General features: G+C 42.3%; 2 protein-coding genes across 7 annotated transcripts in view; one reads left to right on the top strand and one right to left on the bottom strand.

The window, feature by feature from the left end:
* SDCCAG8 (SHH signaling and ciliogenesis regulator SDCCAG8) overlaps positions 1-5864 on the bottom strand; it is a 100315-nt gene extending 94451 nt beyond the window's left edge. For both annotated transcript variants that reach the window (XM_042862196.1, XM_042862197.1), the window contains exon 1: positions 5765-5864. In XM_042862196.1, coding sequence (XP_042718130.1) covers positions 5765-5831 — 67 coding nt within the window. In that variant the 5' untranslated portion in view covers positions 5832-5864. The remainder of the gene's footprint in view (positions 1-5764) is intronic.
* A 654-nt stretch (positions 5865-6518) lies between these two features.
* The window catches only part of CEP170 (centrosomal protein 170), an 88222-nt gene continuing 77690 nt past the window's right edge, over positions 6519-17050 (top strand). For 2 of the 5 annotated variants that reach the window (XM_042879810.1, XM_042879804.1), the window contains exon 1: positions 6520-6635. The gene's annotated coding sequence lies outside the window, so the exon portion shown is untranslated. Of the gene's footprint in view, positions 6636-17050 lie in introns of all 5 variants that reach the window. The other 3 variants (XM_042879818.1, XM_042879796.1, XM_042879828.1) reach the window with 3 other exon arrangements.

Genomic DNA, 17050 nt, shown 5'->3' with positions numbered 1-17050 from the left:
ATGAGTTGTTGCCAAAAGATATTCAATGTCAGCTAAAGTATTGCATGGAGAGTCATTTGATAACTAGAAAATGCACCTGATTTTCCTGTTCACTGTAGGCCTCTGTCAGAGAACCCTGAATTCTAGTTTTCCTTCTGTAGCAAGTGGGGGAAAAAAAAGAATAAAAACAAAACAAGGTACATGTCCATGTATATGCTTTCTTCCACAAAGTAAAGTGTGCAGGAGTAGTAGTGAAACATAATAAAAACATTATCTGTGACATGCTGATGTCTGTTTTTCGTGGCTAAACATTTCCTGTCCCTAGAATATTTTTGAAATATTTTTGAAAGCTTCATTAATATTTGACAAAGTTGCTTAAATGCTTTCTGGTTTCATAATTAAAAAGTCTGCTGCTATAAGGAAAAAGCTCACTACCAGGGAACTGGGAATTAGGAGCTTTCAATACCAAACAGCTAACATTCATTTGAGTACGAGTTGAACTAGACATATAAAAGGCTAAATGCACAATTTTTTTTCTAAGTACATCATTTGGGGGCATTAGGATAAAAGAATAAACATTAACAACTGGGAATGTACACATTTTACATTGATAAAAGCAACAAATATTCTTTCTAAGCATGAAAGAAGCAGAAAGAACCACTGTGGATGCAAACTATTGGAGACCGAAGCATCTTTACTTAAAGATCTCACAATAATTTTTAAAATGAAGCCATAAGTTTCTAAGTGCTAGCACAATCAGTCTACTTTTTCAGTTAGCTATTCCTATAACAGCACATTTTACAAAAGCTGCTCTCAGTAGAAATGCATTGCCCAACATTGCCTGCATATCTATTGTCGTATTCTTTTCTGCATTTTAGGACTTTACAAACAATATCTGAGAATATATTTCCATTGCATGATAAAATGTCATTGATGTCTTATCTCCCATAGGTAGAGCTAAGGATATAGATGAATTGCAGCATGGCTGAGCTTGGAAGGCATCTCTGGAGGCCATCTGGTACAACCTCCAGCACAGACACCACATCCAGGTGTAACACGAAGATCTCCACAACCAGATTCCACACACAAAAGAGCACTGATTGTGTTAAACATTCAATTTTAATTGGAAACAAATCAAAATGATAACACAATCTAGGATTTCTGAAAGCAGTCAAATCTAATATGCAGATACTATCAGCAGTGGGGAAAGAAAGCCTTGATCTCCGTTTTTTTTCCTTATGCTTTTTCCCCCTCCAGTGCTCATTAAGATTTTTTTTTTTTAAGTTGCCTACAGACATATAAAAGTAATTATAATATTTCCTACACTAGAGAGGATCTGATGCATCTTCATACTACCCATTAAAATATATGCTTGAAAACCTGCCTCAAAAAATATTTCATTTGTTTCCTAGAATGAAAAATATGAAATGTCAAAATATGTATGTAAATTCAATTTCAGAATTTGTACAGATAACTTATCTGGACTGAAAAGAAAATTAAAAAAAAAAAAAAAACAAACCCAAATCATTTTATTAACTGATAATGCTTTCTGTTTTTCAGTATTTAGTGGTCATGGCACCAAACCCGCTGGAGGTCAAGGAGTGTTTGAACAGCATTCTCAGACACAGGGTTTGGATCTTGGATGTGCTAGAGTGGAACCAGGAGTTGGGCTCAATGATCCCTGGGTTCCCTCCCAACTCAGGATATTCCATGATCCTATCACGAAAAAACACAAGCCAGCAACAAAACCTAATGCTCCCTTTTTTCTTTGACGTATCAGCTTTCATCTTAAGTATTAAATCTGGTTTAATACTGGTATCCTTTTTTCAGAGAAGTATCTTTATATAAATACAACTAGTACAAGGGGTTTTTTTTAGCAGCATGTCACTGCTACTGTAGAATGTATTTTGTTCTATTAAATTGGAGATATGACTGATGCATTCAACTTGTCAAATAAACAAATAAATAAATAAAGGCTAGAGTCAAAACTCTGAAATTAAATTCAACACAAAAAAGCTTGCTGTATTTCCATGTAAGCAGTACTCAGCTTTGGAGGAAAAAAATAAAATTGTGTGAACAATACATCACTGAAAGGAACACAGAAAAAAACAGAGAAGGCATTGAACCCTGTTTGCACCGCCTAAACAAAAGATGTTTTTTCAGGCACTGCCCAAGACTGTCTATGAAGAGCAATTCTTCAAATGAAAGCACCAAAGTTATCTCATTCATGTACTCAGAAGTGCCACAGAAAATACTCTAAGACCTAATGGAGAGCTTAGCACAGGAAACAACCATCCAGAACAACAAAATTGGCTGCAAGAGATGGAAAAAACTCCAGGTGGGAGAAGTGTTAAGGAACAGACATTAAAAAAAAATAACAACTCTGCAAAAAACGTTGCTTTAACTATCATCTAAGGACAACTGTCTAGTTTGTTTGTTTTTAATAAGACTAGTAGTCTCTACATTAAAAAACGTAACTAGTAGTATTTAAAATATTTACTGGACAGAGTAGCAACTGAAGGAACTGGGGCTGCTTAGTCTCAGGAAGAAGAGGCTGAGTCTTCACCTTATTGCTCTCTTCCAATATCTGAAAGGTGCTTACAGCAAGAGCAGGATTAGTCTCTTCCCAATGGTGACAGGATGAGGGGAAATGGCCTCAAGTTGTGCCAAGGTAAGTTTAGGTTGCATATCAGGAAACGTTTTTTTTACAGAAAGGGTTGTTAAGCATTGGAATAAGGCTCCCCGAGGAGGTGATTGAGTCACCATCCCTGGATGCATTTAAAAACTGTTTGAATGTGGTGCTCAGGGACATGATTTAGTGGAGGGTTGTAAGAGTTAGGGTGGTATGGTTAGGTTGTGGTTGCACTCGATGAGCTTTAAGGTCTTTTCCAACCTGAGCAATTCTATGATTCTATGATTTTGACAGGTTGATTAAAAAAATCCTCCTTCAAAAACACTGATTTGCACTCACCAGATTATTTGATAATATTGAAGCATCCTAGCTAGAACTGATTCTTTCTGGCCAGTCAAACAGCAGTGCTCATGACACAGACAGAGCAGAAGGCTCACAGGACATTCATGCCATGACCACCATAATTGATATGACTACAATAGCACAACTCTTACTCTGCAGCAGAAAATACCTTTCTGGGATAACTTTTGAACATAAATTCTATTACCTCCTGAGTATTTTGAAGTTCATTTGAAATAGTTTCAAGTGAAAGTTTACATAGTAACCTAATAAACCCACCGCACAAATACCACCCTCCTAACTCCACATTACACACAATGGTAAAGACTTTAATTATGCAAAGTCTTAGACTCATCAAGAAAATCCCTGCTATAAGGCCTTTAGTACTTCCATCAGAAATCCCTCTAGTGGGCTCTAGGACAACCTATTTCTCAGTCACACTTTTTGTCTGGCTTTCTGCCCTCTGGCCATCGTAGTTGGCTTGCTGAATGCTTGGACCTCCCTACAAACCAGTCTCCTGAGGCAATTCTCTTTACAACAAAGGACACTGCACTGAAGAGTAACCGGTAATCTTTGAGAACTTATACTCCCTTTCATCTCACTGAATAAGGCCATAAGAAGATTCTTCTGATCTCCAGAATGGATGGTATTAACCTCCTGCCACGTATCAGCCTACATCCAAGAGGAACTGCTGCAATGCATCAGCCTGGATCCACATAAGGTCAAGGACTGCACTTGAGGAACGCTGCCTATCAAAAACATTAAAGGTGCTAAATGCTACCTGAAATTTCAGAATCCCAATTACACAAATGATGAGAACTTGTACAAAAATCTCAAACTACGTAATTAAGACTGGAAAAGAATTAGGTTCATCAGCTCATGGAGCAATAAATCCATTCATTCCACGATGAATCATAAAGCTACTGGGACCAATGTGAGAAAAAGAGAGGGAAATGAAACAGCCAATAGAAAGCCGTGTTCTGAAGTGATTTAAAAACCACAGTGGATCCAGCGTGAAGCAATCCAGTCATTCTATATTATGAGCTCCTGTAAACAGTCCAAGATGCAAGATTATTGAGAAAGGCCCTTTAAAGTTACATGAAATTTAAAGCCATCACCTACAGCCTCCAGATAGCTTTGTACAAAGGCATGCTTTGAACTCTACATATTAAAAGTTTATGAGCTCATAATGACTATGAAGATGTACCTTTAGATATACAACAGTTCCCAAGCAACTCCAACAGATTTTCTAGTTGACAGAAAGTGAAATTTCAGTGGAACAGTTTAAATGCACAAAAAACCTAAGACAAAAAAAAAAAAAAAAAAAGGATTTGTGTTGCAAAATGCTACAAAAGCATATTTTAATGAAAAGCCTGGTTTGAATCAAGAAAAGAACCAAACTTACTAAACCACACACGCAAAAGAAATATTAAATATGTTAAAGCTTGGAGAACATAGGGAAAGAAAGCACAGTAGACTTGAACTTCAAAGGTTTTTGGCTTTTCCCGCTGTCACAGCCTAAGAAAGATGAGAACAGCCTATTCTGAAGGCAGTTCAGGCAGCTCAACGTAACCACTGTAAACATATATTCCCACATGCCCCGCAGGATGCAGTTTGAACAGAACAAGTTGCATACTCTGGAAGTTAAACGCATTAACACATCTGCTTAGATGAGAACGAACACAAGAAATCTGCCTTCTCCACTGCCCGCGTGCCACCCATTAAGCTTTACAGTGATTCAGGAGGCCAGTACTAACTGAGCATCAACGCCTAAAATGAAAAGGCAAGTCAGGCATGGCACAATTAAAGAACAAAATAGGCTTGGGGTGGAGTGGCTGAAAGCTGCATGGAAGAAAAGAACCTGGATACATTTGTCAACAGCTGGTTGAATGCCAGCCAGCAGTATGGTCAGGTGGCCAAGACCAATGGCTTGTATCAGAAATAGTGTTGCCAGCAGGAGCAAATAAGTGATCATCTCTCTGTACTCAGCTCTGGGGAAGCCACACCTTGAGCGCTGTGTGTTCAGTACTGGGTGCCTCATTAAAAGAAAGACACTGAGGCCCTGGAGCATGTCCAGAGAAGGGCAACAAAGCAAAGCAGTCTGGAGCACAAGTCTTATGGGGAGCAGCTAAGGGAGCTGAGCTTGTTTAGTACGAAGGAAGCTCAGGGGCAACCTTACTGCTTTCAGCAACTGCCTCAAGGGAGGTTGTGGTGCAGTAGGGGTTGGCCCCTTCTCCCAGAGTAACTAATGATAGGACTAGAGGGAATGGCTTCAAATTGCACCAGAGAAGATTCACGTTGGACATCAGGAAAATTTTATTCTCAGAAAGAGTAGTAATGCATTGGGACAGGCTGCCCAGGGAGGCGGTGGAGTCACTGCCCTTGGAGGTGTTTGGTATCATGTGGACGAGGCACTGAGAGACACGGTTGGTGGGATGATAGGGATGGGTTGGTAGCTGACTAGATGACCCAACAGGTCTTTATCAACCTTAATGATTCTGTGAAGTTCATTACAAAGCACCTCAGAAACCACCACCAAGAGAGCTGCAACTTGTTAAAAGCAGCCCGTGTGATCGCACAGGGCCACAGCTTACCAGACGCAGTACTTTAGGGCTCGTTCTAATTTCACTACAAGTTCCGACTCCCGCAAGCACTTGATGAAAACCTCAAAGCTCAGGAAAGACACCTCGGGCCGTTAGCAGCGGAGCGGCGCACTGCCGCAGCGCGTCCGACCACTGGCGGGCGCCCACCCGGTGCCGGCCCGGGCAGGAGCAGCCCTCCTCACCCGCCCACAGCTCCGCGGGCCGCGCTCACCTCGGAGCCGCCTCTGGTATCGCTGCAGAGATTCCTCCAGGGCGGGCTGCCCACGAGGCGCCCGCATCGGGACGCCACCGACCGCCGAGAAGGGCGCGCACCGAACTTCCCGGCGCCACCCCGCGGCACTTCGACCCGCGCCGCCTCCCCAGCTCCCGGAGGAGCCGCTACGCCGCTACCTTCCGTTGCTACAACGCCAACTACCAGCCACAGCCGAGCGCCCGAGCTGTGCCACGCCCCCAGCTACACGGCGAGCGGGGAGACCGCGGCGCCAACCACAGCTCTCAGCAAACGGCGCACGGCGCAGAGCGCGCTGGGAGGTGTAGTCCCCTCCGCGCACTCAACTGGCAGCGGGAGGAGGATACGCACCGCTTCGCTTTTCCCCTTTGTTGTGGCTCGCAACGGCCTTCGCGCCTGCGTACTGTGCACGCCTTCCACCTACGTCCCCGCGCCCGCAGTGGCTGAGCACAGCGCAGGTCCCGGTACGGCCGAGGGGGCGGATCCACGTTTGCCTCCCACTACCGCGAGTCGCGGCGCGAGTGGAGCGCCCATCGCGCTATTGTCTGAAGTCGGCGCAAGCGCAGCTCCGACCCCGCGGCTCTGCCCTCTGCGCCTGCGCGGCGCCGTCCGCCCTCCCCCCCCCCCCCCGCGCGCGCCCGGGGGGGGCCCGGGCGGCGCCTGCGCAGCGCCGTGCCCGCTCTGCCCGTTAGCCGCTATGTGCAGGGAATAACGTTGCCGCGGTTGCCGGAGGAACGCGGAACGGAACGTCCCGCCCCGCCCCGCCCTGCGGGGCCGCCGGTTCAACGAGCACCCGGCGCCACTACTACTAGCAGCGGGTCGACCCCGCGGCGCGGAGAGCCTCCTTGGAGGGGTGAGTGGGGACTTGAAGGAGAAGTGGGGCTGGAGAAGCCCATTGTGTCAGCGGGCGTCGGGCGGGCTGTGCCCCGCAGCGCGGATCCGGTTGTAGCCGCGATCCCCGCGGGGCTCAGAGGCCGCCCCGCGCCCCCGCCTCCATCCGCCCTCGGCAGCGCGGCGGGAGGCGTGGGGCAGCGGTGGGGCGGGCTGCGGTGCCGCCCCTCTGGCCCGCGCCGCCGGCACACCCCTGAACCGCCGCTGCGCCTCCCTCGGGGTCCGAACGCGCCCCCGGCGGCGGTCATTTGACGGACGGCGTTGCCCGGCGAGACGGGGCGACTGATGGAGAACGGCCGCCTGCGCCCTCTTCCCATTGTGCGCGCCCGACGAGGAGTGTCCTCCGCTCCGCGCCGTCCTCCCGCGCCTCCTCACTTCTCCCTGCGGAGAAGCGCGGCATAGCCGCCCTTCGCTGTGTTTCTGTGCGGGCGGTTATGGCCCTAGCCGGGTGCGCTGCGCGACTGACAAAGCGTCGCGCAGCGCCGTGCTGCCCGTTACGGCGTCACGCGGGGAACGGGCTGTGGGTGCGATGCTGCCGAATGGGAGACAAAAAGAGCAGCCCCCTTGTGACGGGCTGGGGAACACAAATAGCATCCCCGACTCGACGGTTTGAAGGTGTTCTCTTCGTTGCGAATTTAAACATCTAAGGGGTTTGCGGGACGAAAGCGTGCTGCTGGCACCGTGGTGGGCACGGCCTTCCGAATGCCGCTCGAGGCTCTGACAGCGCTCCTGGCCCGGCGCTCGCCCGTGTGGGATGGGGCACCTTGTGCAAACTGAGCTGAGGCATGAGCACATATGCCGTGATTTCCTGTGATTGATTTCCTCTGGGAATGGCTGTCCAGATGCTGAGGAGCCCATCCTGAGCTGTCCTGAACTAAGCTGTCACCATGGGAGCTGCTCAACTTCAAATTTTATTTAACAAAATTTTTGTCTGAAAGGGGTCATGAAGCCTGACTGAACGGGGAGAAGGGTATGGCTGAAGATGCACAGAAATCTATCAAAAGCAAAGCCATGAGGTGTTATTGTGGGTTTTTTCTGCTCTCATTTCTCAACTACTTAGAAGTTATTTGTAAAGGATCAGATACAAATATTTTCTCACCTTTTAAGAGAAATACTGTGGCATATAAGTAGTTACCAAGCTTCCTTTCTCATGGTAGTGCAGGGATTTCTTTGACATCTGTTCGAGATGTTTTGCAGGTGCTGCCTGCTTCCCTTATCTGGTCATGCTGGGCTTTGCAAATCACAACAGTTTCTCGTTATCTTGTGCCTCCAGACTGTGAGAGACGTGGCAAAAAAAGATTTTAGCAGTTCTTTTGTAACATACAAGCTCGAAAAGAACCAAGTTATGAAAGTGAACTGCAGAAGTTGATGTACTCTTGGGGGTGAAAACTGGGAGCTTCCCTGAGTGACAAGAGCCTAACCTAAAACACGAGTAGCTGCACAAACTGATTTTGAAGTTCCATTTCTAGTTTTTTGCAAACACAGGCAGAAAGGGCTTAATGTGAATGGATACCACAATGTCTCCTTGGGTCCCTAAATAGAACTATTGCAGTGTCAGCACCGTTGGCTCTGCAGGCAGAATGACCCTGGAGTAAAATAGACTAGTTTTACTTAAACCAGAAGGCCAATAGAATCTGAAATTCTGCTTTCCCAGTAGAAGATGTTGGACAGGAGAGCCAGGCATTGAGTCTCTTTGGATAGATTCTATCTGCATCTAACGTCTGTGAGCTGTTCTCTGTAGGACACGCTCCTTGTTGTGGTAAATATTGGCATGGCTGGGACCAGGAAACTGCAGATGAGGGAAGAAAGTCCTTTGTCTCTAAGGGATGGAGCTTCTGTCTGCTGAAGTTAGGTGTGTGTCTGTTCTACAGTGTCCTGTGACTGTGCCAAGTGAGCCTGGGAGGTGTCTCTCGCTGCCTGCCAAGTTTATAATGCTCTTACAGAGCACCTGCGCTCCTTCTGGTCCTCTGTTTGTTGTTCTGTCTTGCACTGTCATGTTCCTTGAACATCTTCAATGGAGTGGTGTACAGATAGCAACTTCCTTCTATGTGCAGTGCTCATGCTCCTGTGTGTCAGAGTCTGTGCACTGTGCTGAATGAGGTGGTTGTCCTGGGAAAAATAGAGCATGATCACATGGCTTGAATGGTAAGGTATAATGTATGCAAACAAGGCTGAGAGGAAAGCACAAACTACTTAATTAATCAGCTCTGTGAATGTCTGTTTTGTAGACACAACAAAATATTAAAATTACAAATGTTTGGTTCACTTTTATAATTTAGCTTCTTCCACTGTCCTCTTAAAGCTGGGAGGCTGTTTTTATTTTAGAAATGCATTTATAGTTAGGGGCCTTAAGAAACTTTTATTTCAAATTTTGTTTGATCTTCAAAAAATATATATATTTTTTTAAAAAATTAATTTTTTTTTTTTTTTTTTTTTTTTTTAATCACACATTATGTCAGAAGCAGTTTGTCCTAGAAACTTCAAATGAAACCATCAAAGATGGTTTAGTGGATTGCCCATGATTCTGGATTGCTTTGTTCAGTCTCTTAGATGGTTGAGTCTTTTAAGATGAGGCAGAGTGGCACTTGCCCATCTCACAGTGGCTGTGAATGGAGCAGTCACACTCACCTCGTCCTCTTACACTGTGAAAAGTTGATTCACATGACTAATTCAGCCAGTTTCTTTTCTTTTTGTTCTGTTTGAGCTTTTTTTTTTTTTCTTTTTTTTCCCCTTGGGTTAGCAAATTGAATTATTTTGTGGTGTGGTCAGAGGAGTGCTGGAGCAAGTACACGGAGTGGGGACAGCAACATCAGGTCTGGAAGAAAATATTGCATTTTCTGATAGCAGAGATCCATTTGGACTGCTCAGCTGTGCTCTCTGACAGTCTCCTGCTTGCTGCAGAATACTGCAGACAGGAAGGGAAATGTATAAATATCCAAGAAAACCACCAGGAGACTGGTTTTAGTTTTATCATTGGTCTTTGCTGTTCTTTATCTGTGAAAGGTTCACATCCACAATGTTCAGAACATGAAACTGGGTGAAAAATAATGTTTCTTTGAGTGTAGGTATGCAAAGAGAATTGGAGTGAGATGGTGGTTCTGCTAAGTGATGTGGCCTTTGCATAAGAAAGTTGTGAAGAAGCATGTGGTTTTTCTTTTCTTCAAAATTGTATTAAAATGCTATATGTGAAGAATGTGCTTTTACTAATTCAAAACAGAAACATCTTTCATTTCATCCTCTGAATAGAATACTCAGTAAAATAGGGTGGCTTTTTTCCTATGTGCATCTGATATATCAACTTTGTTTCTGCTCATTTAGTCCCTGTAGAAATGGCTATTGAAAAACAGGCTTCCCATTAGCTAGGTGCTATTCAGAGCTCCATCCCCACCCACTGGTGGGCCTCACAAGCTGACTCACCGCCAACAGCTGCAGTCCTCTTACAAAGGTCTAGCTTCTTCAATTTGTTCTGCTGTATTTGTGGCAAGAATTGGTGTTCTTGTAACAGGTTCCTTTGTCTACTTCTTTCCAATCTTGTGAACTAAAATCTTATTTTCTGAACTTCTCCGTGAAACTAAGATGATTGATATAAGAAGAATCTGCTAAAGCCTATGTGATGAACTTTGCAGATTTGGTATTATTTCATATATCATTCCTGAGATTCTGGTTCTGTTCCTTTAAAGTTTCTTTCAGAAAGTACAGCAATTATTGATCTTTTCAGAGAAATAGAAAGAGAAGTGATACCACTCCCTGGTGTTTCCGTGATCATCTTTGTGCGCAGGGTATTTTGCTGGTCTTCAGCTGTGGTTCTGTATGAAGAAAGAACTGAACTTGCAATCAATCCATTAGCTAACCATTGTGGTCTGGAAGATGCAGTACAGTGAATGCATTAAATCAGATGTATTTAGAACTCATCCCTCAAAATGACACACTTACATAATTTTCTTAATGATCTTTCTGTTCAGCTGCAAATACTCGGCTATCTAACTAGGCATTCTCAGTAGGCCTTTTCAGCTATCTTTTATTTATTGTCTTGTTACATTTCAAGAATTGGAATAAAAATCCAAGAAGTCAACATGTCATATCTCTTCTGTTTTCCCATGAGCACACATTTTTCTTGCTTTCATTAATCTCATTTCTAACCCTCATCAACCACCAATGACATAACTGATAATTGAGCCTTAGGCCACTATCAGTGCAGGAATCTTGATGTCAGGAATTATTACACTTAATTTTTGTATTTTAGTTTAATAGGTGAAAGATATAGTGAATAGTATTGCTGTTTAGTTTAACTTATTTTTTTTATTTTGTAATTTTCCTAAGAACATAAGAATGTTGGGTCACAATAGAGGTCAATCTAATGAGGACTCCATGAAGAGCTGTAATCCAGTGCCTAGGGAGAGACAAGGAAGGTGTAGGCATGTATGATATCTTCTTCTAAAATGATGCTAGTCTCTATGCGTTTTCTACTTGAGACTTTAGAGCCAGGTGTTGTTTCTATTAACTGTTACCCTTTCTACTTGATCTGCTTTTCTTCAGCATTGTCTTTTCAGGCAACATGTTAGAATTGTCCCTTTTTGTTTTTCAGACCTTTATTTGTCATAAACATTCAGCCTTATACTAGCTTAATTTAATAACTAAAATCTTTCTTACCTCTTTGCATTATTGAAGATAGGCAAATGCATTTTTTTGAGGTTAATGAAGACTATGCTCACCCATCTCCTCTATATGTGATATATATATATATGCATTTATATATATTTAATCGTGCTTGGTTTCAAAAAAGAATAATCACATAATACAGGGGTCAAACACTTCCTATGAGAATTACTCTTTTGGATGATTGTCAAAGCACAGCTCAAATTTTAGCTTTTAAATTGGCTTTATAACTGACTGCTACAGATCTGTTTTGAATTGCAAGCAGAAAATGTTGAGAACCCAGATCTTCTTTGCTTGTTTAGCTTTTGGGTCCACAGAATCTTGAAAAACAAACAAACAAAAAAATCACACCAGAACTCGTTAATATAAGAATTATGGAATCACTTGAGAATTTTCTTGATGTAGATAATACCACCCTCTCTGATCCTTTTTTGTTTTGTTTTGTTTTTTTTGTTACTATTACAGTTCCTGCTGATAAACATAAGAAAACGCCTTTATTTTGGCTCAGTCTGCACCAACTTCAATCATTAGCAACTTCAGTAGAAGTTTGCTCAAAATCTGTCTGAATTTACACCTTCTCATTAAAATCAGTGTGCTGACTTTTAACCATTTACATCACAAATCCGGTAGCATGTTCCCATATTCAGTATTTGGGTGGGTTTTTTTAAACTTCCTTAGCCAAGGGAGAGTTGTTTGCCCACAGTCTTGGTGAAGTTGAAATGTCAGGAACTGTGTAAAAGACGGTCCTGCCATGTACAGAAAAGCAAGGCCCAGTATAATAAAGCTATTGCATTATATTACTTTGCTCATGTAGAAAATGTATTGCTTTGCATTTATGAATAGTGTCATCTTTTTTCCAAAAGAGAATATTTGTTTCCTCGGCATTTGCATCTTCTAAATTGCCACATTTAATTATCTTGCATATTATGTGTGCTATTTTCTTTTTAATACCTTTCCTTATGCAAACACCTTTGCTTTTACCTTTTTTGTGGCCTGATGGAATTTTCTTTACCACACTGCAGTATTAACTTCAACACTCAAAATTAAACATGCTGTTGGTGTGCTGTTGCTAAACCTGCAAATGGCAACGGTCGATGTCCTTCCCTATTGACTGACAGTCCAGAACCTGGTTTGCATTGTTCTCTTGCAGGCTTCTCATTGCAAGTGTATCTAAATGTTGCCTGGTTACTTGCTTTGAGGAGTTTGGTGTTTGCTGGAGAACTGAGGGCTGAGTTACTTAACAGCTTCAGTTCTGCATGACTGAATTACATTTTAGTATCCACTCTCCAAAGAAATGTTTTCAGCTTTTCAGGTTTTTGTTTGTCATTCTTTGAGCTCTATATTATTAAGAAGCAAGATTGGTTTTTCTACTACAGCTTCAGACATTGCTTTCATGATCTTCACTTCTATTTGCCTTCTTTATGCATCCTAAACAATGGGTTTTCGGTTGCTCCAGTTAATATTATTGGGTTGTTTATTTAAATCTCTGACAAGGTGAATTCATTTTTATTGTTGTTTTTCTTCTGGGCAGCATATAGCTTGTGGGGGAGTGTTGTAAAACATGACAGTTTCAAAAAAGGGTATCGAGACATAACAACGAACCAGGATGTCCTGAGTCATTCCTTGCCCAGTTGAGGCCAATTGAAGCCTTTGATCAATTAAAAATGACTAGATGATCTGTTATTTCAGTGCAATTCATAAATTAACTTTAAGCAGTAGTTTAGGAGAAGGCTTGCGTTAGTGGAATTGGATCCTTCAGTTGCCATGTGTTGTGGGTCTTTGTATTGGTGCAATTTCATTCCAAAACCAAGAAAAGCTTTAGGCAGAGCTGTTTTTATCTAGAGGGCTTTGAGGGTGGCAATGCTTCAGAGCGTCTATGGGTTGCTTTATTTGTATAGCTATTTCCCATGGGAATTCTTCCTTTCTTTCTTCTCAAGGTGTTTATTTGCACTTTGCAGCCTAATCTAATGCAGCCTTAGAAGAAAGACTGTTAGGTCATTGTGAGGTGGGAGACAGTAAAGATTTCATGACTGGATTGTGATGTTTTAAGCAACTGCTAGGGCAAGTGCAAAGAAAATAAAAATATGGACTAAATATTTTAAAAGTACGTGGTTTTCTTAATTGTTCATCACAGATTTTAAACCTGTCAGTGGAGATTATTTTAATATTTCTTATGGATATTATTTAAAGTAACCATATTTCTTTTTATATATGGAAGAAGTCAGGTGAGATGCAAGTGGGTTTGATGTAAGCAGCGCAGGCTCTCATAGCAGCGTAAGCAGAGCTGACAGCAGGCTGTCTTGGTCCTGCCTTTTTCTCCCAGCCCTGGCTGTACACCCCCATTCCTTTTGCTGTGGTGCTGGGGTTGTGTGCTCACTTCTGGGAACACTTCATCTGTTTGTGGGAGCTGAGGAGTGAGGAGGAGTTGGTTTGTCACCAGCTGAACACATTGCAGTAGCTCAGCTGCACGGCCACAGCCATCTTGCAGCCAAGGCAGAGGGAGCAGGCAGGGCTGGGGCGGGGTGGGAGGGCTGGGATCCTGACAGCAGCAAGCCTGGTTTGGGCTGATGCGGAACCACAGCGTCTTCAGTATATCATTAGTGTGATGAGAGTTACAATTGTTAATTTCCTATTGGTTGAATCTTCCTCACTAAGATTGAAAATAAATAGCAGAGTGAAGCTGTGGGCACAGAAAAAACTTATGGTAGGGGAAACTAAATATGAAGTGTGTTAGCTTCCCATTGTAACTTCTGCTGGGTTATTTGAGATTTGCTGCAGTGGAAGTATGGATGCATGCATGAGCAGCTAATGAGGAAGAGATGCCATGCTATAAATTTTATACCGTATACTGCTTTCTAGAAGACTTACTATAATCCTTAACTATGTAAGTGTAATTGAGCTGCTAAAAATAACTTCTCTGTTTCAGACAGTAAAATTTTGGGCACAGACTGCTCCAATCTCATGAAAAATTCTGAACATAGCACATACTTCAGAATTTTTAATCATTTCAGATATCAAAACTTGTGTAAGAGTTAAAATATATTTTCTCTAAGCCTGGGAAAACATTTGAACAAAAACCACTTTGACCTTTGGGAAGGAGGGAAGAAACTTGGTCTTTGGCACTATGTTGTTTATACTTTTTCTAGTATTTACAGTTACAGTATTAAAAGAGAATTGTTTTCCTGTGGTGGTTTGGTTACTTGTTTAATTTCAACTGCTTTTTTATCTGTGGAAGCCTGTAGATCAGTACTGACAGGTATGATCTAGAGCATCCATTTCTAACTATAGAGATTGACTTTTGTGAATGCTTTCAGTAGCATGGTGAAACCGCCTTCAGTTTGAGGCTTGTGTGTTTATACTTGCAATGCTGTGCACTCATTCTGTTAAATGTCTGTGTGCCCAGACTGATTGCTCACAACCAGTCTGTGTTGTGGACCAGAAAGAAGGGAACATTTCTGTTTCTTCCACTTGTGTCTTCCTCCCTCCAATTGTAAGCACATGGCAAGTACTTCCAGGATTGAAGGGAAAAAAAGCATTTCCGAATTTCTGGCAACACTGTGAAAGCTCTTTGCTTGTGATTCAAAGCAATCCTATTACAATAAGATGGAGAGAAAAAAATACGTTAGAAGCAGTGTCTACTTTTGTAGGGATGTGTCTTGTATCTCAAACTGTGCTGGACTTCAGTGTGAACGTGTGCTCTTCCTTGCCCACTTGGTTGAGAACCGTCACTGTTCTATGGAGGAGATAACCTGAATGGCAGATGCCCCCAAAGGCCGAGAAGAGAGAAGCCACCTAGGCATGGGGTGGCCAGCAGGCCGCAAGGAGCTGGTGTCTGTCAGTCCCATAGCAGTGATTCTGCCAGGGGGATGATGAACTTTTGATCAGTACTGAGTCCTCCATTCCACCAAAGCTGATAGTAGCCTTGCATCTTTGCAATCTCCAGCTCTTGAAAGCTTGCTGGCAGAAGTAATTGACAAAAAGACTGGCTGCTTAGGTCAGGTTTTTTCAGGCAGCTAATGATTTCGGTAAGATAATTAATAACTGTGGCAGAAGGAGAAGATGGTTAAAAAACATAAATCCTAGTTTGTTTTAAAAACATTCTTGCTTGAAGAGAGAAATATGCCGCTTAATATTTTTAGGGACAAATCAAAATGAAGGCTCCATCTGTGCTGTTTTTAGATTAAACATCAGAAAATAGTAGTCTTGCATATAAAAGATATGCTAAATAAGCATTTACCATCTCCTAAATGGGACATATAGAAGAGGTGAAGTCTGGGAAGAACCAAGGCAAAAGAAACAGAAATGCAACACTGATTTGCTTCAATATTTTAAATGTTGTAATGTATTCTGCTATCAGGAGTGTTGTTCTGTGGCTGCCAATGGTAATACTATGACTTTTACACCATGGAAACCTGGAGGAATTTAAACAGAGGATGTGATTTGTTCCAGCTTAAGAAAAGGGGAAGTGGGATGATCAGTCTTAATCAACTTTTGGTGCTTTTATCTGCTTTTAGTTTGATGATAAATGATTTAAAATATGTTTGGTAAACCAGAAGACTGTATCTCTATTGCAATAATGTGGTCATTGTTGAGTAATATACCTCTTTTTTTAATGCAGCTGAATGCAACCAAGTTCCCTGTTAATCTTTTTTTGTTCTTGTTGGAGACATAAAATGAGACTTTTGTAGTAACTGTGGATATTTAAAACAAAGAACCAAAACAGCACTGGAACTCTTCAGTGAGATACTGGTAGAAGGGATGACTCAATCCCTTTTTGTGGATGGGGTTAGAGTACTGCTTCCTCTTGGTTATGTGCCTGGGGTAGTCTGCGTAGTTCCAAGCTCTTCCCTTTTAGCCTTTTCTTTCACATCTCTTCCTTCCAGCCCTTTATTTTAAGGCAATAAAAGTGAAGTTGCCAATTATTGAACTTACAAAGGTAAATCTCTGTCAGTTTCCTTCTATAGAACTACTTCCATTCCAGATTTCTGTCTATTGAAAGACATGCTTGTGTTCATTTAATAGCTGTTACAATTATTTATTTTAGCATACTCATGAAAATATTTTCTAGAGGTCTCCAAAGGAGAGATGGCAGTGTGCCTGCTCAGTCAAGTCCTTGCATAGAAATGTCAAGCTGCATGTACTCACTGCATTTGTTTACAGTGAGAATTTCACATGTAATTGTTTGCTGTATTTAGTAAATAAGAGGCAGTATAAGAAAGAATTGAGATTTATGCTGTAGGCTAGTAGCTGTATTCCTGTTTGTTGGCTGCATACGACAAAGGAGTGAGCAGCCACTGCAAGCAAAATGTGGAATAGCTCCTCTCCAGGGAAGCCATTTCCTAGCTACTAATTACAGACTGCTTTAAAATCTGAAGTGTAATTTATGCTGCTTTAAAGTCTTTGTAATAGGTTATATTTATTATTAGGCCATCAGTGTTCTGTCTTACTCTATGGGTTTTGGGGGGGCAGTTGTTTCCACGTGTTTATACATTGAGAAGGTGTTTGTGTTGTATGTGTCACTTTAAAGTTTTAGTTTATGGGAAAGGAGAGAGGTGGGAAAGGTACATGCATTAAAGAAATGCTGTAACCCAAAATGCAAGGCTAGATTCTTTCTGCGCGCTGAGATGTGACTAATGAACTTTAACAAATAGTTAAAATATATAAGACATTTTAACCCCTTTTCAGCTTTCTTTTTCCCATGAGTCTCCAGGAAGGGTACTA

Source organism: Lagopus leucura, unplaced genomic scaffold (genome assembly GCF_019238085.1).
Source record: "Lagopus leucura isolate 7727_CA_CO unplaced genomic scaffold, USGS_WTPT01 Super-Scaffold_73, whole genome shotgun sequence".
Classification (NCBI taxonomy): Eukaryota; Metazoa; Chordata; class Aves; order Galliformes; family Phasianidae; genus Lagopus; species Lagopus leucura.
Note: the sequence above shows the minus strand (reverse complement) of the source record. Positions and strands in the feature narration are given on the sequence as shown.